The sequence below is a fragment of the Neltuma alba genome, unplaced genomic scaffold (assembly GCF_004799145.2).
Source record: "Neltuma alba isolate B1F8T4 unplaced genomic scaffold, ASM479914v2 tig00012074_pilon, whole genome shotgun sequence".
Classification (NCBI taxonomy): domain Eukaryota; kingdom Viridiplantae; phylum Streptophyta; class Magnoliopsida; order Fabales; family Fabaceae; genus Neltuma; species Neltuma alba.
This window is the reverse complement of record NW_021636635.1, coordinates 253,279-277,388: the sequence shown is the minus strand read 5'-3', so window position 1 is coordinate 277,388 and position 24,110 is coordinate 253,279. Positions and strand designations below refer to the sequence as shown.

Below are 24,110 nucleotides of genomic sequence, written 5' to 3'. Positions count from 1 at the left end.
TTGTTAAAAACCCTATCCAATCCTCAATCCTCATTCCTGTTAGTGTGTGTGAATTTTCATCTAACCAACCATGCTCTTTCCACTTTCCCTCCCGCTCTCTCGAACGTACACTGCTGTTTTCATTTTTAACCAGTTTTAACTATTTTTTCCCCCTTAAAAACTAGATATCCTCCCATTTTCTTAGTATCATGGTATTTGCATTCGTCATAACAACATTTCCTTTCATTCTACTCCCAAATTTTTTTACGAACCATACAAGCCCTGCGTGTTTTATTAATATCATAAATTGTCCATACATGATGTAGAAACAACAAATAAATTTTGGCTAGTCTAATTACGTTCTATTATATATTCCCAATTTTTCTATAAACCATACAGGATATGATGAATTCTGATAACACGACTCGCCTTGGGAGCAGAATCGAAAACTCACAGATAGTTCGTGTAATATCAGGCAGTTAGTGTCAATATATCAAACAAAGAGGCCAATAACCACATTAATTTACTTGCCTTTTGTTTTTAATGTGGCCCTCCCAATTTTCAACTCCTCAAGGCAGCAACACTTCTAATCTCCGCATGATCAATTCCTTATGAAGTAGATTAAAATCCACCTTTGGGAATAAGAGGGAAATTAGCTTTGGCAATTAAAGGAAAGACAATCTAAGTGCTTGTTTGGCAACGTGTTTGAGGAGAAAAGTAACTTATAAGGTGATAAGTCAGTTTGTAAATTTAGAAATTGTTTATCACAACTTTTGATCAATCTAATTTATACAAAAAAAACTATTTTTTAAACACGATTATAAAAGCACTTAAAACTTACTTATGATTTATATAAAATCAGCTCTTTGAAATTAAAAGATATTTTTACCCTTATATTTATAATTAGTTTTATGCTTCTCTATATATTTCTTGTGCTTCTTAATTAGTTTTTAGTGCTTCTATATATTAATTTTTTTAGTTATTTATCACCCAAGTAATTATATAACATTATTTGGTTCAAAAATTTTCACATTATTATGATTTCGAATTTAAATATATTTTATTCATTAAATATAACTTCTTCATATTACAATAATTTAAAATTATTATATTTTATAAATTCATATTTTTAATTATTTTTTATTATTTAATAGAATTTATACCCATTTTCGTCATTCTACAAATTAAACTTACTTATTTAATTATAATCTAAACAATTTTTTTTACTTTACAAATTAATTTTTATAAAAGTCAATCCAAATATAAATCATATTACCCAACTTTATTTTTTTAAAACTCATATTAACAATAAGTTAATTTTTCTACTACTAATCTAAAAGCACGCTAAATACGTAGACCAACTTCAAAATAGAAGCTTGTCAACTCCTTTAATTAAAAGCAATGGACGAAAAGTTACATTGAATTGGTTAGTTGGACCTTTGACCCAAAAAAAAGAAAGAAAAAGAATTAGTTAGTCAGACTAGAAAATCAGTAGACAGTGCTATGTTTAATCGATAATTAAGGAGAAACGAAGGAAATAATAAACCTGTCAATAGAAAATAAGAACACAACACACGTTTATGGTTATTTCATATTATTACATTATTTTATATTTTTATTTCTTATCTTTATTCAACTTTTTCAATTAATTTTACTACTCCTTTTAGTTGAGACCAATTTTTTTTAATCTATTCGCGATTGGTTCGACCAAACCATTGAATTACGAAGCATGGTATCGTGTTCACTCCTCAATGCAAATTACAAATTTTATGGCATTAGTCGGCCACGGAATGACAAATGACAATGACATGCCAAGTGCCCACCCCAAAAATTCAGATAAGCTATATTTGCAATCAACTGTTCATTTGTATAAAGACTAGTTTTTGAAAGTCGTCATCGAGAGCACTAATCCAGGTAGAATCTATCATTAAAATCAAGCCGAAAGTGGTTAGCAGGTGTGAAGAAGAACAATTACAGAGGAGGATTATGACCAACTCACGCTAATTACATACATACATCAACCTACAAATATGGATTCATAGATAGAATTACAGCATACCTCCGTGGGGAAGCCATAGCCCATGACTGGTGCATTGTTATTTGTACATAGCCTACCACTTAGAATTAGAATTAGAAGCACCCACGCAAGAGATGCTCTTCTCACGTGTGCTTTCAATAAAATAAATAAGGCTCCTAATTAAAGTCAGCTCTCTAAACTTTGGTCAGCATCTGGCTGCTTGGACGCAATGGCCTCACCATTCATTCTGGCACGTGCCTCCGCAAACATCCTTTGCTGCTCTGCTAAAGCTTCCTCCTCCGTCATTTCTGCTCCATTGCTCCATTTCCCTCCTTTTAGAGAATCGTGCTGAAAGATGGGATAACTAGTCAGAAAAATACTTCTTCCCCAAACCAATCTGTAAACTGTAATTTTATGGTCCAGACTTGATAAACGGTTTTTCCATTAGGGAGTAGGGGCGGATCACTATATACCACTTCTATCAACTAAACATGCGAAAGAAAGGTTTAGGATTAAACACTTACCATGGTCTCAATCTTGTGCTGTTCATATGCTGCATAAACTTCCTCAATGTACTCACCAAATCCAAGAACCTGAATAAAATACAAGCAAATCAATAATGACACATCATATAAGGCGAGTAAACATGGCCATTTCAATCATATAAAACGCTTGCAAGAAGGAGAAAGAAACTCAGAAAAATAGACATGTAAGCGTATAATGACCACTTTTTTTTGGGGGGGGGGGGGGAGCACAAGCATGGAGCGAGTAAATAGTCTAATTGGCAAATCAATTGATGAGAGGAGAAATCAAATACAACAATGGAGGCCAGGGAATCATCCTAAACCATATACACCACAACCTGCACAAACAGCACTGCACCAAAGAACTTTACATGCTACCGGAACCAATGAACTTAATAGCTGAAAAAACAATCTAGATCAGCTGAACAAAACCCTATGCTGATTAAAGATGCCAAATAGTTTATTCCAGATCTGCAAAGTTACTTCACAATGCAGAGAAAAGATGATTGAATCTTTAAACTCCAGTAACATTATAAATGAAATGATCTGATTGCGTTAGTGCCTCAACTAGATCATTTGTATCACGTAATATAGTCTAGAAAAGCCTTCACCTTCCCAAAAAAGATTTAGGCAAAAAAAAACTATGAAACATTTTGGATTTTGAATGATAAATTGAAGTAACAAGTATATAAATTTGAAGAATACCAAACCCCAAATCTTAACAATGTGGTAACGACCACCATAAAAGTAGAATAATTTTCTTGTTGAAGATGTGAGCGACAATATAGGCAGTACAGGTCTAGTTATAAAGCTCAAAAAAGCTGCCTGAGAAGAGGCGTCTTGGACGTCACACAACACGCAAAATACAAGGATCAAAATGAAACTATGCCAAACCTCATGGTTACTATCATCCGGAGACACCTCTAGTAGTCCAACTTAACACTAGTCCCGCCAAGATGAAACTTTCCGTTGGCAAAACACTCCTAAACAACCAATATAGTACACTCTAAAATCCTTTGAAAAAGTTTGCTGCCTCCAACAATCAACACATCCATCTCAGCCTAAAAATCCAAACAACAGAGAAGGATGATCCTACAGCTTATATGTTAATGCTAATAGCCTATATATTGATCATAGCATGACAAAGTCTATGTTCAAGGAAACATATCATGATAACGTGAATCCAAAACACAACAAATTCAAGAATAACAGTTATGCTGGAATCAAAAAGAGACATTAACGCATCAGCATGATAAACAAAAGCTACAAGTAAAAGAACACGTGATGCACTCTACAAACCACATACACTCTCATATAATCATAAACCATAACAGAACCCACTTGCCAACCGTGAAAGATACGTGATAGATAAATACCTCTAAAGCCTTCAGGACATGCTCAGGTGCAATTGTCCTTTTTTCTCCTCTGCTGCAGACTTCATTGGACTCTGATGACAAAAGATTTATAAACTCTGCAAAATATTGATCAACCAACAGAAGAATATTCAGTAAGAAGAGAATAATAAGAATACAAGGCAGGAAGTACCGCAACTGCCACCACAATTGCTGTGTCACAAACTACCAAAGCATTTCATCAGAATTGAAGCGCTATCATAACTACTTATATCACCATGTTCAGATTTAAACTAGAAGACAAGAGTTAAGAAAGATCTTAGTCTTTAAATATGATATTCAACGGAACATGCTATGCAGTTCCAGACAGATAATGAGGTTTATTTTAGTCATTATTCATCATTTATGAACCGAAACTAGGCCTAGAAAAGCCTAGAAAAGAGTCAAAACAACTATCAAAGTCAGAGTCAGTTTACCAAACCAATGATATATGGAACCAAGAAAGAAAAAAAAAATATCATAATGACCGTTTTAAATACAAAGTTTGACACAAATAACAGAATAGCGAGTTCATCAGTTTATGTGCCCATGAACCAAGATGATCAAACTTCAACCCTTAAAAAAGAACCAGTTGCTACAGAAAATATACAATAAATGCCGAACAACCAAGGGCAATGATTTCCATAATTACTTAGGATATTGAGGGAAGCCTATAGGCTATAGAAATAATAATTTCAAACGCAATAACTGTAATAAAAGCAGTAAATGTTGCATTGTACTCACCTACACAACACTCAATCAACAAATCTTGAGCATCTCTTGCAACGCGTACATCAGGGGGTAACATTTCTTTAATAATTTTTGTCATAGTTGCTGGCAAAATATCACAATGTTTTGAGTAAGAGAAATAAAGCAAAGTGCATTATCTTTGAGAAAAGGCACACATCTGCGTCAAATCCCATTCAGAATTTAGGAAACAAACACCAACATTAGTCAGCGATGTTTCTTAACTTACATTACGCAGAAAATCAAAGTGTATCAATGTCGATGCCTTACAAGCAGAAAAAAGTAAGCCAGTCTTAAATTCAACACTCATATCACATACGAAATGACACTTTTAATTGCATCTTTTTGGGGGACAGTACACTTCTAATTGCATTTAACCACTAAGCTGCTTGTCATGCCATGGGGTCCACTTAGCAAAATTCTAATGGCTAATTCTTTTTTTTACTAGTTATCAATTAGCATACAAACTTCGAAGCACTCGCAGATTTTTACCATAGACATTTTAAGTTTACAATCCCCTAAAACTCATATTTCAAGAACAAATAGTTGCTTTGGTCATGCATGGAGGTATACAATCAGACAAGACATCGTGACTCATGAGATGCCACATATAGAACTTTCTGCAACTATCAAAAGAGTAGACGTCTCAGTACAACAAACAAGTATTGTATGAGTAAGTGGAAAGATAAAGATGCCATATCTTAGGTTTCGAGTCCCTAAAGGACCTCAGAAAATAAGAATAATATTGCTTCTGACATCAATAATTGAGTTGTCATTTTCCCTGACTCATGCCAATAATCAGATTCACCCAAATCGGGTATGCGAAAAAATAAAACCCTGCAGAGAACAGACCCCAACGGTACAAATGTTCGGAACAGAAGTTCGCCTATGTGGGAAAATAATTTATTGCAAATAACATACTTAATACAGTAATGAATAACCGTGCACCGAAAATCAACAGGGCAAGAAACAAAAAGATAAAGCACCTTTAGGAAGAGAAGCATCTTCCTTCGATTTCCCAATGATGTCCATCGGGTCCATTGTTTCACCTTGAATCAATAAAACGAAACAATCAATACCCAAAAATCGAATAAAACGAAAGGGAGATGACAGAACTGAAAAGAGCGACGATAACGGACGAAGAAAGAGCAAACTCACCGACTTAAGGGGTCGAACAGATGAGGATGAAGAACCTGAAACTGCCGAACGAGGAAACAGACGTCAATAAAACAGATCGAAGAACTGAGATGCAGGAAGATCATGAGGAGAAGGAGGGAGGACATGGTTAATAATATAGGGAAGGACGTGATGGTTTCGCAGGATAAGAGAACGAGTTCTCGCTTACACGCGACTAGGGCAACCACCCCCTCCAAGGCGCGTCGAGGTGATCTGTCTACGCGCGGGGGGAGCGCGTCAACGTTAGCGTGAGACCCGGACAAACAGTATCCAAAGTGTGGGAGCGTGATGATAACGTGCGAGGTAACGATGCTGCGGTTAACTAGCGGCGTTCCGTCTGACGGGAAAGGAGTAGGGCTACAGCTTACGAGACCTCTCCCCGATCTTCAGCCCGAAGCATGACGGGGCTGCATCCAATTTTGTTCAGTGTCATTTTGGACTGGGTAATGGGAGACCAAGCAGGGCGGGCCTTATTATTTTACTGTTAATAGGAGGATTTTATTAGTAAATAATTTGTAAGTATCTCTATTGAAGGCATGTCTTAATCCTGAAAAATCCCCAAAAGCCAACTCACTTGAATTTTTGTTACCAAACAACATAAACTCACAAAAATTATAATTATTTTGAAGAATCAAATATCAAAATATAAATTTAAAAATATTAAATGGTCCCTAATCAAGGACAATTAGAGGTAAGAGGAAAAGAAGGACATTTAACTAGGGATAATTTAGCATATTTTGTCTTATATTTTAATATTTGGTCCTTTTCTATCATTATAAGTTTTATGATCCTTTTAATAAATATGATTTATTTAGGTCTTTTTTTAATTTTACCGAAATTCTTTTAGCCAAAATAAAAGAAAATAACGGCTGAAAAATAATATTACACTATATATATATAATTATATAATTACATTTTTTTGGGGCAGGGCCAAATGAATAATGTGACATACTTTGTTCACAGCCTGGCCCTACCCTTGAACCAGCCTGACATGAAGATGCCTATTTTTATTTGCGCTTGTTTCTGTTGGGTTGGGCAGGACATATTTTTTGAGCGCACAATACGTGCTGGACTCATGCACACTATGGAGGTACCATTTTTGTTTTTTGGTTGCAGGCCGCTCTTTCCTCATTTCGTTTTCTGTTTGGGTTTTTGGGTTAAGATCTGTCAGTCAGCTAAATAAATTGAGCGAAAACCCATTGGTCAATTGGGCTAAGTTGCTTTTGACCCAATACAATTGCACCACTAATACATAATAAATAAGTTTTAAAATTTTAAAAAATATTTTCAGCCTTTAGCAGATAAAAAATAATTACATGCATTTAAAATATATTTCTTTAGAAAATAATATTTGACATAAAAAACTAACATTATTTGCAACTCAACAACATGCATTATTTTTGCAAATATTGAATTAAGAAATCAATTCAAATATTTAAATAAAAATTTAAAATTGAAACTATAAGCAATTATAAAAATTAATTCGGGTGTTTTTTATTATTCATGGGAGTGGGTTGGATGATGATTACATGTATTCTGTTTTATTAGTTCCACTATCAGTGAGATCACTGATAAAAAAAGATTTATTTCTTAATTCAAATCACAGTCTCAACTAAACTAAAGTGAGTTCAATAAAGTAACCTATTTAACTCATAGCACATGAATGACTGCGCCGTTTAACTTGTTTAACTTGTCTTGGGAGATCAAAAAGACAGGATTTTTACAAGTGGTCAAGGCCTTTCGTGGTTATGGAAGTGAAATATGGAGTCTGCTTATCTTGTTGAACTATTTCTCCGGTAGGGAGTTGGAACCGGTAGAAGCATCCCTATCGATCACTGTTCGGAGCAATTTATGTTGTCTTCTCCACCACAAATTCACATTCTGTCTAGTTTAATTCAGCATGATGGTAATGCTTGGGATACTTGTCTATTGCGGCAAACTCAATTTCCAGAGTTATGTCAAGAGATTTTTAAGACTTTTCCTCTCTTGATAAAAACGTCTGGTTCCCTAAAACCAGGGGGAGCTTTTCAGTGAAAAAGGTTCATCAATTAGTGGCCAATTATGAAGATCATCAAGCACCTCTGCAAATATGGGGGATGCTACAGAACATTCAACTTCCTTTGGCATGCTTTGTGAGCCTGAAAAATTTTGAATTTGGGCATTCCAATACGGAAAGGTTTTGCGGGATCACCATCTTCCTATTAATTGTCTCTATCCGATATGTGGTTATGAAGAGGAATCTACAGAACATACTTTCCTGCTTGCTCAGTGGATCTCGTACATTGTGGTTTGCTTCACCTTTGGATTTAAAGTCGATCTTATATATAGTGCGGGATGGTCTGGTAGATACTAGAAGTGGGAGGTATATGACAATCACATGGAATATCATATCTTACTCCATATGAGCTAGGACGTCAGAAATTCAGGCATCTCATAAGGAGGCAATGGCAAAGTTTCGATATTTATGCTCATGTAGCCTATCATATGTCACGGGTTATGCCCTGCTTTCTCTCAAGGTCCTTCTGGGATTCTTCGAAGACGAGGTGTCGCATTTACTGTTGTATGTAGATTACGCGTATGTTTGCATTGGCGTTTGTTTGGGTTTTTTTTTTTTGGGGGGGGGGGGAGTCAGATGCGTTGAGAAGCTAAAATTTTTAGCCTTTGCCGATGGTAAGGTGGGATAACTTGGAGAAAATATGATTTTTTTCCCTAAAAAAATTAACTAATAAAATTTAATTATTTAATTTATTATTTTCTTAAACTTTATCAAATTGTATACATATGATATATTACCTTTTCCTTAATATAAGACTCTAATAAACTAATTTAAACAGATTTAAAAAAATAAATAAATTACTTAATTATAATATATATTACGTGATTTTTTAAAATAGTTACTTATATTTTTAATCTTTTAAATTAGTTAACTAAGTCTTATATAAAAACTCATGCCATTTTTAATTATTTTACGTCTAAACTTACTTTGTCATTATTCATCTAAACAAGTTTCAACTTTTCAAAGTGACTGTTTATAAACGCAAATATAAACATAAATTATATTATACTAACTGATTCTTACTTCAACTTATATTTGTAAAATAAGATAGAATAAAAGTCAGTTTTGTTATTGTTAATCTAAACACATAGTATATTCTCACTTCAACCATTTGAGAATCTCCCACTTGATGTTCAAACTTTTTTTAATGATGTCTTCGCATTTAAGTAATTTGCTTCAACATTCTTTACCTTTCAAATTTGGTCATTTGATTGCATTGGTACTATAATACTGTGTTGATATTTAATATAAAAATTAGTTAACTAATTTAAATAGATTAAAAAATAGTTAAATTAATTATCTGTAATAAATAGTGTTATCTTTTCTAAAATATCATTGCTAGTCATGTGTATTAGCTAGACCTATATTTATTAAAATCTTTAATATGTGCAACTATTTCAAGGATTATTTTGAGAAAAAAATAAGAAACAAAATAGATTGAGACATTATATTTAAAACTAAATTAAATATCAAATCAACTTTTATATTAAGAATTGAAGTAATATTATTTTCATGTTTAATGGTTTTATCCAAAAGAACAAAAACCTTGTTTTGGAAAATATACCTACTTTAAATCCATCTATTATCCATACTAACGTCGTCTAATCTAAGCTTTTATGAAAATATAACTTATTTTAATCTTTTTTCGCGTTTAGGTAGTGTGAATTGTTTTTCTTTTCTTTTTTTTTTTTTTTTTTAAAGGACATGGAAGCCAACCTATATTCCCGACTTCAAAGTCAAACACCAAATATTAATTTTTGACTTTTCAGCACGACAAAAGACTCACTCAATTTTAATCACGGAAACTACTTATTTACTCTCTTTTTATTGCTTTCTTTTTCAAATTTTGGAAAACCCAAATGCGTTGGAAAGGAAAAAATATCTCAAGAATATTTTCTTCCCCACGTTCACAAGCATGAAATAGAAATAGGTAGAGCAGCTTAGGTTGAACTTTGAAAATCAATCTAAATAAATTGAATATGGGCGCTTTGGAGGATAAAAAGAACCTTCCTTTCTGACTTTCTTACAAGAGAACTGTTCTTTTTTTTTTTTAACCTGAATTTTCGGCTTAGAGTTTCTGGAAGACAGGTAAATTTCCTTAATCATTGGGAGACACGGATTTGGGCTTTTTCAGTCATAGAAAGGTATTTTGGGATCTGCCGGGAAGCTGCTGAAGCCGCCAACGTTAGATGCTTCAATTCAATTTGTCATTATAAGGATTTGGTCTGCTTCTTCCGCCTTCCTTCATTTACACTATTTCTTATCCCTTTTCCACCAATCCCTTTGAATATCCAATTCAGTCAAACTGGGATGGTTGTCCCATTTCAGCTTCAAGCCCAATGAAACCAAACTCTGGTTGAAACAGATTACGCTGTTTCCCCTCTGTTTCCTTGCAAGTCGTGGGTTTGAGGTCCTAAAAGCGATATAGTTTTCCAAAAGATCATTGGGTGTTCAGAGCTTGAATAAAAGGATCAATCTTAAAGGATCATTGGGTGTTCAGAACTTGAATAAAAGGATCAATCTTATAGAATCTCTTTCTGGGATTGGAAGCAGTCTTTTTACGGGTCATTCTTAAAGATAACAGACATTGCCTTTTTTTTTCCCTCGTTGGTTTATTAAGTTGTTTTCGAAAATCCTGGGGTTTGAGGATCGTGGTGGTTTTCGGAGATTTACTTGAAAAAGCTGAATCATATACAAAATTTCAAGCTCTAGAGTTGAAGAAAAATGGCGGGTCGTAGGAGAAAGAAGCACCACTTTAGCAGAATCCATGCGTTTACGTGTGGGAAAGCTTCGTTTAGAGGGGAGCATTCTCTTGTTGGAGGCCCTGGATTCTCCAGGATAGTGTTATGCAACCAACCAGAACGCGTGGAAGATTATGGCGATAATTACGTGAGAACTACAAAATATACACTAGCCTCGTTCCTCCCAAAGTCGTTATTCGAGCAATTTAGGAGGGTTGCTAACTTCTATTTCCTCGTATGTGCGATCTTATCCTTCTTCCCCGTTTCTCCTTATTCAGCTATCAGCAATGTTGTTCCTCTGGTGGTTGTGGTTGCTGTAAGTATGGGGAAAGAGATGGTTGAAGACTGGAAGCGCAAGCAGCAGGTAATTTTCTGCAAATCTCTCTGTATTATGTGTGTTATTTTCTGACGAGTCCTCGGGCTAACTCGAATATATGCACACTACGGAACCAACCATGGATCTTGGTGGGACTCTCATTTTCACTAGCTTTTATGTGAGTACATAGTTATTGATGACGAAAAGTTCAAAATCTGGAGATTCTAAGAGTAGCTCAAGCTGTGAAGCTTTTGGTCTTCCCTGATGAACAATTGACGTGCTTGAACAATCAAGCTTCTCTTAAAGGCATCCTGTCAACATGAAAATTGCAAATAGTTTGCTTTAAAACACATGTAAATTACGTATAGAAAGGTGAAGATGACGTGCGAATCCACACACGGTCACGTTCATTTAAATCAATATTTTTCTGAATCAAAATCGTGCTCCCTTTCGGCTAGATTCCACTTGAGTCTTATTCATTTTCTTATTTCAGAAAAAAATTTAAGGAAAATACGTTTTCATCTTACAATTTGCTGGGAATCTTTAACGAAGAGTTATTAGTAGTGTTGTGAAATATCTTGATTATATTCTCCTTTTACTTTTGATAATACTTAGTTCAGTAATGCAATTTCATAAATGCATCAGGATATTGAGATGAATAACAGAAAGCTTAAAGTACATCGTGGAGGAGGCGCTTTTGATCATTCTAAATGGAGGGATCTAAAAATTGGAGACATAGTAAAGGTGGAAAAGGATGAATTTTTTCCTGCTGACCTCGTCTTACTTTCATCGAGTTATGACGATGCGGTTTGCTACGTTGAGACCATGAATCTTGACGGGGAAACAAATCTTAAGTTGAAACAAGCGCTGGAAGAAACTTCCAAATTGCAAGAAGATTCGAGCTTTCACAATTTCAAAGCTATGATTAAATGTGAAGATCCGAATGCAAATTTGTACTCCTTTGTAGGCACCCTGCAGCTTGGAGATCAACAGTACCCTCTTGCACCTCAGCAGCTTCTTCTTAGGGACTCAAAGCTGAGGAATACCGATTTTATCTATGGTGTGGTAATCTTTACAGGTCATGATACAAAGGTTATGCAGAATTCAACAGACCCTCCTTCAAAGAGAAGCAAAATTGAGAAACGAATGGATAAGATAATCTACTTCCTGTTCTTTGTCTTATTCATTATTTCTCTTATTGGATCCATTTTCTTTGGAATTTCAACTAGGCAAGACCTTGAAAACGGAAGAACAAAAAGATGGTACCTTAGACCAGATGAAGCTACAGTCTACTATGATCCAAATCAAGCAGCAGTTGCTGCAATTTTACATTTCTTGACTGCGCTTATGCTATATGGTTACTTGATTCCCATTTCCTTGTATGTTTCAATAGAAATCGTGAAAGTTCTTCAGAGCAGATTCATTAACCAAGATGTGAACATGTATTATGAAGAAACTGACAGGCCAGCTCATGCTCGCACATCAAATTTGAATGAAGAACTTGGCCAAGTTTGTACCATACTTTCAGATAAAACAGGAACTTTAACCTGTAATTCCATGGAATTTATCAAGTGTTCCATTGCTGGGGTTGCTTATGGTCAAGGAGTTACAGAAGTTGAGAGAGCTCTAGCTAGAAGAAAAGGATCTCCTTTATTTCAAATTTTGACAGATGAGGATGATCATGTTGCAGGAAAGCCATCCATCAAAGGATTTAACTTCATAGATGAAAGGATTATGAGTGGAAATTGGTTCAATGAGCCTCATGCAAATGAAATCCAGAAATTTCTGCGTTTACTAGCTGTATGCCACACTGCAGTACCTGAAGTTGACGAAGAAACAGGTAAAGCTTCATATGAAGCAGAATCACCAGATGAGGCAGCTTTTGTGATTGCTGCAAGGGAACTAGGGTTCGAATTTTATGAAAGGACACAGACAGCAATGTTGATACGTGAATTCAACCCCAAATCAAAGATGAAGGAGGAAAGGTCAGTTTCTGGTTCTCATTTTTGAAAATTTGCTAGTCTATATCTAATATTCGTATGTCACTGAAACTTGGGTTATATATCTAAAGTATATTTTTCCATCTTGACAGATCCTACAAACTCTTGAACATAATAGAATTTAGCAGTGCAAGAAAGCGAATGTCTGTTATTGTTAGAGATGAGGAGGGGAAACTATTACTACTTTCGAAAGGTGCTGATAGGTATGTAATATTCTCTCTGTTACCTTTAAATCATACACATCAAGTGTTTAATTTGAATAAGGAATATGATTTTAATTTGTCATGCAGTGTCGTAGAATTGGTAGATACACTAGAAAAATGAATGCTAAAGAACACAATTGAAACGTGATTGAATAGTTCCTGAATTGATAGGAATTCAATAACACATTTTCGGATATTTAGAGGACGCTTGTAGAGAATAATCTTTTTCCCTCTTACAATGTTTTTTCAGTTTGACTCAGAACCATAATTTATTCAATATCTATGTTTCTCCCCAAGCAGTGTTATGTTTGAAAGACTTGGAAAGAATGGAAGGATGTTTGAGGAGAAGACTAAGAAACATATTGATGAGTATGCTGATGCTGGTCTAAGGACATTGTTACTTGCATATCGCATGCTTGATGAGGAAGAATATGATCAATTTAACAGAGAATTCACAGAGGCCAAGAACATGGTTAGTGCAAATCGGGAGCAGATTATAGAGGAAGTAGCAGAAAAGATTGAGAAGGATTTGATTCTTCTAGGTGCCACTGCAGTTGAAGACAAACTTCAAAATGGGGTATGTTATCAATGTTGCTTTTATTTTTAATCTAGAATATAAAAGGAATGTAGATGCTCGTGTGAATGATTTCTTTTTTCAATATTCAGATTGTTCATACGTCACAGCTATGTAACAAAACAGTTGAAACTAGAAATTCTTGATCAATCAGTCAGTATTTCTACTACTGGAAAGAGTAATTTATCTTTCCATTCATTGAAATTAACGAAATGAAAAACTTCAATAGAATAATCTCTGTTTATGTCATATTCTTATGAATTTGACATTCATTTGTATTCATAGGTTCCTGAATGCATTGATAAGTTAGCACAAGCTGGAATTAAGCTATGGGTTTTGACCGGTGATAAGATGGAGACAGCAATCAATATTGGGTAAGTTGAAAAGAACTTCATAGATTCTTAAATCATGAATGAATAATATGATCTCATTAATTGTCTTGTGGGTGCAGATTTGCTTGCAGTTTACTAAGGCAAGGAATGAAGCAAATTATAATTAGCTCAGACGCTCCAGAAATCAAATCACTGGAGAAAATGGAGGACAAGTCTGCTGCTGCAATGGTAAACTTTTAGGCCTTTAATTCTTTATCCATATTATTAATATTAGTATTTGCATGCTTGAGATGATCATATATTCTCCAGTTACAGCAAGCACTTGCAAAATGGAACTTACAAAAATTGTAAAATCTGTGGCTTACCATGTATTGTATTTTTCTTGGTCTTTTTCTTGTTTGATACATGTTGTTATACGTATGAATGGACCCTTTTTTCCTATTAAGTTGACCATCCATCATGGTTTGATAGCATTTGATTATTCAGACGATTGGGTTTTGTTGCAGTTCATTTTTTGTGATCTATATTATCAAAGGAACATGAGTATGTCGCTGTACAATATAATACTCTTTCTGCCCATTGAACTTCTGACATTGAGATATTAAATGATTTGTTGTGATCTAACTGATTTTACAGGCAATTAAGGCAAGTGTTCTTCGTCAGATAAAGGATGGAAAGGCATTACTTTCTAAGTCAGATGAAAACTCTGAGGCATTAGCTCTAATCATCGATGGGAAGTCTCTTGCTTATGCACTTCAAGATGATGTGAAGGACTTGTTTCTTGAACTTGCAGTTGGCTGTGCATCTGTCATATGTTGTCGTTCGTCTCCAAAACAGAAAGCACTTGTACGATTTTATTTAGGGCTTAATAATTCATCTCTTTGTATGTTTACCCGTTCTTTACATGCACACATGCATGCATGGCTAATGTGTCTGAGTTTCTTTATGCTTATAAAAAGAAAATTCGTCTTCTTTGTTATTGTGACCATATTTTTTATATTAATTCAGGTTACGAGACTGGTGAAGACTAAAACTGGTAGTACAACTCTTGCAATTGGTGATGGGGCAAATGATGTTGGAATGCTCCAAGAAGCAGACATTGGAATTGGCATCAGCGGTGTTGAAGGAATGCAGGTGTTTTTTCATGTTCTAGAGGCCTGATAACTTTTTCTACCTGAACTGTGCATCTTTCTACGGTTCTCGAATCCTCATGTTTCATTCCATGTGCTAAAATTTCAGGCAGTTATGTCAAGTGACATCGCGATTGCCCAATTTCAGTTTCTTGAGCGCCTACTTCTTGTGCATGGCCATTGGTGTTACCGAAGGATATCAAAAATGGTATCCATCTTGTCTATTCAATATTGAATCCAAACACAATATATCCAAGCTGAATCTGTGCCTTCTTGTAAAGTTTTAGTTCAATTATTTCAAGTTCACTTTGACATATGTACTTTAAACATGAGAATCTGCTACTTTTCATTTTTCCTTCTGCACATTCCTTCAATGGATTGCAATTTATTTGGCTGTAACACACTTCTCCCTTATTCTTTGGCAGATTTGCTACTTCTTTTACAAGAATATTGCCTTCGGTTTCACTCTCTTCTTCTTTGAGATGTATGCATCATTCTCAGGGCAAGCAGCGTATAATGATTGGTTCTTGACACTATACAACATAATCTTCACGTCACTTCCTGTGATTGCCTTGGGAGTATTTGACCAGGATGTCTCTGCAAGATTATGTCTCAAGGTAGCCCCCCAAACTCAATAACATTTTCATGGCATTCAGTTTGATAAATTTTGTTTCCTCAGATAAATACAACAAGTAACATTGTTTCATTTCCTAATAACATCACAGTTTCCACTACTATATCAAGAAGGTGTCCGAAATGTCTTATTTAGCTGGAAACGAATTCTTGGTTGGATTTTTAATGGGCTGTTGAGTTCTGCCATCATCTTCTTCTTTTGTATCAAGGCGATGGAGCATCAAGCCTTCCGAAAGGGCGGTGAAATTGTAGGTCTAGAAATCCTGGGAGCCACCATGTACACATGCGTTGTTTGGGTGGTCAACAGTCAAATGTCATTATCTATAAGCTACTTCACATACATACAGCATATGTTCGTATGGGGTGGCATTCTATTTTGGTATATATTCCTCTTGGCATATGGGGCCATGGATCCCACCATCTCAACCACTGCCTATATGGTCTTCATTGAAGCTCTTGCTCCCTCCCCATCTTACTGGTTCATCACTTTTCTTGTGCTTTTTTCCTGCCTTCTTCCATACTTCGCCTATTCTTCCATCCAGATGAGGTTTTTCCCTATGTACCATCAAATGATACAGTGGATAAGAAATGACGGACAAACTAGGGATCAAGAGTACTGTGATCTGGTGAGACAGAGATCCATACGACATACAACGGTTGGGTACACTGCTCGTTTTGAAGCATCCAAACGGTTTGAAGACAAGCCTTATCAGCAATAGCATCAGTAAATGGCTTCTTTCTTGTGTCTGCGGCATTGATAGGGAAAAGCACTACGTGAAATTTTCCACAGGAAATCTTTCATTGATCGTACATATTAAATGTAGATATGGATCATCCAGTTTTGCTTGTTGCGGTGAATAAAGCCATGTAAAGCTCTAGATAGCGCCTCTGATTTCTGTAGCCATCTTTGAGATTAGATGGAGGATTATAATCAATAATATCCGGTGATATGACCGAGTGTAGCATAGAAGAGTAGTCAATTCATTTGTAATGTTTATTCTTTCATGTACATGGTATGGTGACATTGTCCCATGATGTAATTTTCTAGTTGGATTCATTCAAATTTTTAACCCATAGTCTTCCCTATCTGGTTTTCCAAACCAGCAATACAAGAACTTATTAGAAACCTTGGAGAGATAGAGTGAATTTCTTCATGATTTCTGGTGACGGTCTGGCTAGAGTGAGAGGAAGGAAGAAATGAGAGCCGAGCCACAAAGAGACCAGTGAGATTAGAAATCAAACAAGAGCGAAGAATTAAGGTTTAGATGGCTGAGAATGCGAACAGGGGTAGATGCCCTAGAACCGCCGGGAACCTTTTAGGAGGGGACATTTCTCTTAACGGGAAGAACATTGCATGGTTGATAAGGTGCCGGAAACTCAAGAAGGTGTGAGCTACCGAGAGAGGCCCTGGAGCCATTTAGAAAAGAGGAAATTAAAGAAGGAGGAGATTAAGATGGGAGTTAAGGTGACTGATACTGACAAGGGATCAAAGACAGAATTCTCCGAGGAAGGAAAGAAAGATTAGAGAAGTACTGTATTAGGAAAACTCTCTGATCAAGAAAAAGGGCCAATCTTTGTGGGGGAAGTCTGGACAAGTTGCCCTTTCGGATATTGGCAATGGCCACTTCACTGCCAGCTTTCAAGATATGGATGATTTATTTCTTTGCGTACAAAGAAAATTATCACTGAGAGTGTTTAATCTCTGTGCCTAAACGGATTCTCACTTGTCTGGGTGTACTCGGCGCATATTCCTCCTCAGTGGAATCCGATGCCTGGGCTCTGCCAATGATTGAAGATGCCATCACGTGAGGCTAGCTAATCTAAAATGGAAGACAATTTAGTAAACGTCTTCCACATCGAAAGCAATTAAAAGGGGAAAAAAGGGATCTAATAATGAACTTTTCTCGTGAACCAAACACAAAATGAAGGTGTAAGCTGGACTTGGATTCTCTCCACTACCCTTTCCATCATCTTCCCTTCCACTATCCTTTTTTTCTTTTCACAACCATTGGATCAAAATTCTAATGGTCCAAATTTAACATCTTATAAAAATAATATTATTAAAAAAATAAATAAATAAATTTAAACTATTAAAATCTGGTCTGAACAGTTCACAATTATAATAAAAAAATTTGAAAAAAATTTGCTCTATAATAACAATCTGTAGTTATGAATTATTCAGATTAGATTTTAACAGTTTAAATTTATTTATCTATTTTTTTTATCATAATATTTATTTTTATAAAATGTTATAAAATATTAAATATGGACTATTAGAGTTTTGATCCAATGGTTGTGAAGAGAAAATGAGGGTAGTAGAGGGAAAGAGGACGGAAAGGGTAGTGGAGAGAATCCAATTCCGGTGCAAGGCATATATTATAAAGTTAAAGACTTGTTCAACAATTCCTCACCTCAAGCCCATAAAATGGAACTTAAAAGATCCGGGGGGGAGGGGGGATGAGAATTAAGTCTTAGAAGATCAAATTAAGACACTTTAACTTTGTATTTAATCTCAACAATCAAATTTGTTACATTAAGTTTTACGAAATTTTAGTCAAAAAATTATTATTAATAGCAATAAATTATTTGAAACGGTAACTTTTAAAAAAGATTGATAGTGATATTTATAAACATTGTAAAAAAAAATCTTAAAATTTAACAGTATTATTACTTTTTTAAAAAAAATAAATAGCATTTGGGAAACATAAATCTTTTATTTGATCAAGAATTTTCTTTTTCGAGACTTGGAGTACAAAAGGTTTTTATCTCTCTTAACAAATGCACTTTTTTGGATTCAAATTTATATTTTCCTTAGAGGGGTAAGGCTTATTGAACAAAACATATTACTCCTCTGGTCCTTAATATAAGATCTATTTAACTAATTTGATTAGATTAAAAAAGTTAGGTATTAGTTAACTATAATAAACATGACATATTTTTCCTAAAATACCTTAATTATCTTCATTATATCCTCTCTCCCTCTCATATTTGATTATGATTGAGGGAGTATCAATAGAAATAATTTAAAAAAAAATTAATAGATATAATAAATAGATTTTATATTTAACATAAAATCAACTCTATAATTAAATTTTATATTAAGAATAAAAAGAGTATTTCAGTCGTTAAAAAATACGAAACAGAAAGATGCAAGCCCAAAAGACAGGAACAGTCACAAAAGTTAGTTTATCTCACGTGTGAGTTGCAGAGGGGAGGACCTCGCTGTCACTGAAGGCACTCTCACCTAATGCGTTAATTATCCAATCTCATCTCTCAGCACCTCCCTCCGTTTCTAATTTCAAAACATTTTGAAAAAACTAATTGAAGTTTAATTTCTTGTTTTTTTTTTTTTTTTGGTTTACAAAGAGATCCAAGCCCAGCAGCACAAAAGACAAAGCCTATCCTATACCATCTAACATGCGAACAGTTCCAAACTCTACAGATTCATCACAGTCAGCTCTAATCCCTTTCCACTGCACGCACAATATGAGGATCAACATCCTCCACGTGTCTCCGACCCCCTTGTTCGACAAAGCTAAGTTTTGCCAGACCATCTGCGCATACATTCGCCGTTCTCTTCACTACATCCACCTTTACCTTCCAGTTCTTCGCAAGAAGCTTCGAAATGCTCTGTAACAGGCTACTCGAAAAGCCATTCTCTTTAGCTTTCCCTTTTATTTTCCTTGCCAGATCCTCAGAATCAATCTCAAGTTCCACTTTTGTCTCTCCCATCTCCCGAGCTATTTAATTGAAGTTTAATTTCGAGAAAGAACAATTCATGCATACACCCAAAAAAAAAAAATCTCATTTTAAAATGAACAACACTTTCATAAGTGTTGTTTGGTAGGCTGAAAACTAAGGGATGAAAAAGGAAAAAAGCATCCTTTCCCTCACAAAACAAGTTTGGCTGCGCTATTTTGCTAAGAGCAATTTGTATTGAGAAGAAATTTTTATTTGCTCATGGGAAAGCCCTCTCCCTCCAATATATGGTGGGAAATTTTTAAGTGAGCCCCTTCAGCATCTTTCTTAAACTTTTTGGCTAATGAGATAGGGTATCTAAATATTGTGTGCACTTCGTATTCTATTTTCCCCCCTAATTCATTATTTTTCTTTTTCTCTCTTCATCAAAAAATTTTCCCTTATCCTCCTTTCCTTTCCATTAAAATATGTTACATGTACCAAATGGGCAAATCTCATATTCACAAAGAAGACCCATCTATTGTGTTCTGTTTTTGTTATCTTTATCCTAAACTCCCGATCAAATTTACTTGACGTCAGATTTTTCATTACAAAATTGGGGTAAGAGAAGACAAAGAAATAGATAAATGAACAAACTATCCTAAAAACAAGCGAGGCTCTTGGCGAAAATCAGAGTCCATAAGAATCGCCTGTTCTATCACAAATAATGTTAATGCTCGCATACATAAATTTCCAGCAGCCCTCTGTACAAAATCTCTCCACAACAAAGGCACATTCTCCATTTAATATGTTTTTTTCAACTAATAACATTATGGCCAGAATCACCACCCTCTTGATAACCATGCAAGGCCCAATGATTCGGAGGCCGACCTGGCCATCACGGTGGCGAACTCGTTGAAGCTAATTACGCCGTCGCCGTCCGTGTCGGCCTCCTGGATCATCTCCGTGAGCTCTCGATAGGTCAATGGCTGACCCATTTTAGCCATCGCTCCGACTAACTCGACGGCTGATATGTAGCCGTTGCCATCGCGGTCGAAGCTTTTGAAAACCTCCAAAAGCTGGCCCTGATTCAACAAGACCTGCTCGTTCATGTCGGGTAGAATTGCAGAAAGCAACTCGTCGAACTCAACAGAGCCGTTGCCGTTGGAGTCCATGGTGGTGAGTAAAACGTGGATTTGGTCGCCGGAGGGCTTGAGGCCAAGGGAGCGGAGAAGGGCAGCGAGCTCGAGGACGGTGAGGCTGCCGTCGGAATCCATGTCGAAGCGGCTAAAAATGTCACGTAACTGACTGAGCTGATCTACCTGAAGAGTTGCCATGCAGGGGCGGCAGGGTGATTAATGATTAGAGGCTAAGACAGAGAAGTAGATGGGATGGGAATAAGAGGAACAGAAAGAAAATTGAAGAGAAGGGAGATGGAGATGAGAGGGGAAGGGAGAAGATGAAAAGAGGAAGATGGTGAGGGAGGGGCTTAATTTAGAGGAGGGTTGTTTTGTACTGTGTTGGGAAGACGGACTGCAATCATGGCAGAGAAAAATGCGTTGGTGGCGTTGCTTCACATGCAAATGCAATTCCAGCCTAGCCTACTTTTTTATTATTCATTTGAGTTTTTAAAGTAATATATTATGGGTCCTAATTATAAAATACTCTTCGGGTTCTTAATATAGAACCTAATTTTTAAGTTGGTTTTGATCCTAAATATAAGACTCATTTCTCATATTTATCAATTTTCTCTAAATTACCCTTATAGATACTCCTTCAACCATAAGAGGGGGAGGGGTATTAAAAAAGATGATTATATTGCTCTAGAAAAAATATGTCACTTTTTTTATAATTAAGTGTATCACTTTTTTTATAATTAACTAACTTATCTAAATTTTTTAATCTAATCAAATTAATTAAATAATTCTTATATTAAGAACTGAAAGAGTATTATTTATAGACAAAAAAAAAATTTATACTTAAGACCCGAGGTGATATGAAATGCGTCTCCATAACCAGCGGGTGCAGTTGCACCTGTACGTAGAAGATGGCGCTCGGCAGCTAACGATAGTGTGATTATATACGATCAGCGTAATATATCCCCAGTTTATTTAGGGATAATTAATATGTAAATCCTTATAGTTTTAACTAGTTTTTAATTAGCTTTTTATAATTTTTTCTTTTTATTAGGTATTTATATTTTCACATGTTTTTAATTAGGTCTTTATAATTTTTTTTCTTTTTATCAGGTTCTTAGTGTTTTATTTTATTTTTAATTAGGTCCTTGTGGTTTTTTTTCTTTATTCTATAAATAATAATATTATATAAATAATAAATTATTATAAAAATCTTATGTTAATATTTTTTTAAATTTTTAGTTAAACCCATATATTATTTATTTTTGAATTATAATTTTTATTATTATAAAATTTAAATTATAATAATAAAATTTTCTAAAATTAGAATATAATTATAAATAGTTTATAGTTAATTATAATTAATTATTATAATTAATTATTAATTACTAAATGATTATATTAATTATTTTGTCCAATTATATAATTATTAATTTAAAAATGAAATTAATTCTAAAGAACAAAGTTAATAAATAATTTTTTTAAAACTACAAAGAACCTAATTAAAAAATAAGTGAAACTATAAGAACCTGATAAAAAAAAAGGAGGGGCCTAATTAAAAACACGTGAAGGTAAAAAGACCTGATAAAAAGAAAATTTTTTATAAATACCTAATTAAAAATCAAATAAAATTATAAGGACCCGAAGATTAATTATCTCTTTTATTTATAAGACAGAAAAAGAAGATACTTTTTATTCTATTTATATGATACTAAAAGAAAATTTTTTATATAAATACATAGTTTTATTCTTTATTTATTATTGAGCAAAACTTAGCAACATAGTCATCTAGAGATTTATAACCACATATAACTAACCATGCCGAAACTTACCTCTTCCTACGATGTCAAAATATCCACGCTTCGTGAACAATTTAATTAACCTTCTCATCATCATGGCGCGGGGCAGCCCGGGCGGCATTCGGTGTTCTCCAACTAACCTTCATGCTTGCGAGTTAATTTAATTGGCGAACGAGATGATGACTCGTTATTATCCTTAACTGGAATCCTCAGACTGACTGACTCCAGACAAGAAAGGTCCTCCACTTTAATAACAATGCTCCTAAAATAGAATGTCTGTCGAATGCTAATTTGCATGGACAAAGTTCTAGCAGCAACGCTACCCGTAATATTTGGATAAGGTTCCGAATTTAAACTCGGTGTTAGCATATTTATGTATGTGCGTGTGTTTAATTCTATTAAATAAAAAAAAATCTTGGTGATGAGTAGTGACATTACTAAATTAATTGAATCCATTTATGCATTCAAAAAATAACCTCCCCACTTTTCTTACTATTCACTTCCCTCTGGTTCTTTATTTTTACCATTACGTTAACCTTAAATTACTGAGATTTAATATCTTACAAAAATATTATTATAATATTAAATAACAAAAAAATTTAAATAAAATTTAAATTATTAAAATTTCATGCAAGCAATTCGCATCTCTTTGCTTTTATTACAATATTTTATATTCTTGTCATTTTGTTATAGGATATTAAATCTTGACCGTAGATGAATATAGAAAACGTGGATGATAAGGAAAAATGAAGAAATTATTTCTCGAGGTGAATTTATATGTATATGCCGGAATATGTTCGCAAGGAGTGTATATTATTTAGGCAAAATAATAATAAAAACTGAAAATTATTAAATCTCAAGTTAAGTTTGATAACAACACTTTATTTGATTTTGATAACACTAAATTTATAAATAACAACAAATTTTTGTTGAAATTTTTTTATTTAAAATTTAGTAATTTTCATCTTCCTTTTCTTATCGTTTTTCCTATTATTTATTGATTGATGAGTTAAGAACGCAACTTGGTTGATCTTAAGCCTTTCATTAAAACTAAAGTGATCTCTATTCTCTGGTCATGAAAGATCAAAATGCACTTGAACTTCTGCACCGCATGCATAAAATGAGAAGCTTCTTCTCAATGATTAAGGACAGAAAATGATCTCCCCTGACAATTTAATTATGGAAAAATTACACTCAGGTCCCACAGAGCACAATTAATATAAAAAAGGTCCTTCGAAATCGCGAAATGATTCTGAAGTCCCCGGGGACCTGTGTGTAATTAATTCTAATTGTGAAATTACGTAGTTACCTCTGTTAATTTGAATCTATTTACAACCTCAACAGTGGCTGTTAACAACCTGAGAAGAGGTGGTTAACAACCTCAACAACGCCCTTGGTATTCCACAGAGTGAGTTGTCATGAGCACTGCCGAGGTTGTCAATCACGTCTTCTCGGGTTGTTAACAGCCACTGTTGAGATTGTAAACGAATTGCTGCAATAAAATTAGAACCTATTTACAACATCAACAGTGGCTGTTAACAACCCGAGAAGAGGTGGTTAACAACTTCAACAACGCCCCTGACATTCCACAGAGTGAGTTGTCATGAGCACTGTCGAGGTTGTCAATCACGTCTTCTCGGGTTGTTAACAGCCACTGTTGAGATTGTAAACGAATTGT

At 34.6% G+C, this 24,110-nt stretch overlaps 3 protein-coding genes across 3 annotated transcripts; 1 reads left to right on the top strand and 2 right to left on the bottom strand.

The window, feature by feature from the left end:
- Positions 1 to 1,810: 1,810 nt before the first annotated feature.
- Positions 1,811 to 5,959, bottom strand: LOC114721924 (protein Dr1 homolog). Its single transcript, XM_028907818.1, has 6 exons — positions 5,817 to 5,959; positions 5,645 to 5,707; positions 4,656 to 4,745; positions 3,897 to 3,991; positions 2,521 to 2,589; positions 1,811 to 2,344 (listed from the first exon to the last, which is right to left on the bottom strand). The coding sequence occupies exons 2-6, from the start codon at positions 5,697 to 5,699 to the stop codon at positions 2,183 to 2,185; spliced, it is 471 nt and encodes a 156-aa protein (XP_028763651.1). The 5' UTR covers positions 5,700 to 5,707; positions 5,817 to 5,959; the 3' UTR covers positions 1,811 to 2,182.
- Positions 5,960 to 10,123: 4,164 nt separating this feature from the next.
- On the top strand, positions 10,124 to 16,905 carry LOC114721921 (putative phospholipid-transporting ATPase 9). Its single transcript, XM_028907815.1, has 11 exons — positions 10,124 to 10,995; positions 11,593 to 12,932; positions 13,040 to 13,150; positions 13,451 to 13,727; positions 14,010 to 14,098; positions 14,176 to 14,284; positions 14,693 to 14,902; positions 15,065 to 15,190; positions 15,296 to 15,394; positions 15,612 to 15,803; positions 15,912 to 16,905. The coding sequence occupies exons 1-11, from the start codon at positions 10,615 to 10,617 to the stop codon at positions 16,536 to 16,538; spliced, it is 3,561 nt and encodes a 1,186-aa protein (XP_028763648.1). The 5' UTR covers positions 10,124 to 10,614; the 3' UTR covers positions 16,539 to 16,905.
- Positions 16,906 to 20,239: 3,334 nt separating this feature from the next.
- On the bottom strand, positions 20,240 to 20,936 carry LOC114721883 (probable calcium-binding protein CML15). The gene has a single exon (XM_028907777.1). The coding sequence runs from the start codon at positions 20,832 to 20,834 to the stop codon at positions 20,340 to 20,342; it is 495 nt and encodes a 164-aa protein (XP_028763610.1). The 5' UTR covers positions 20,835 to 20,936; the 3' UTR covers positions 20,240 to 20,339.
- Positions 20,937 to 24,110: the final 3,174 nt, after the last annotated feature.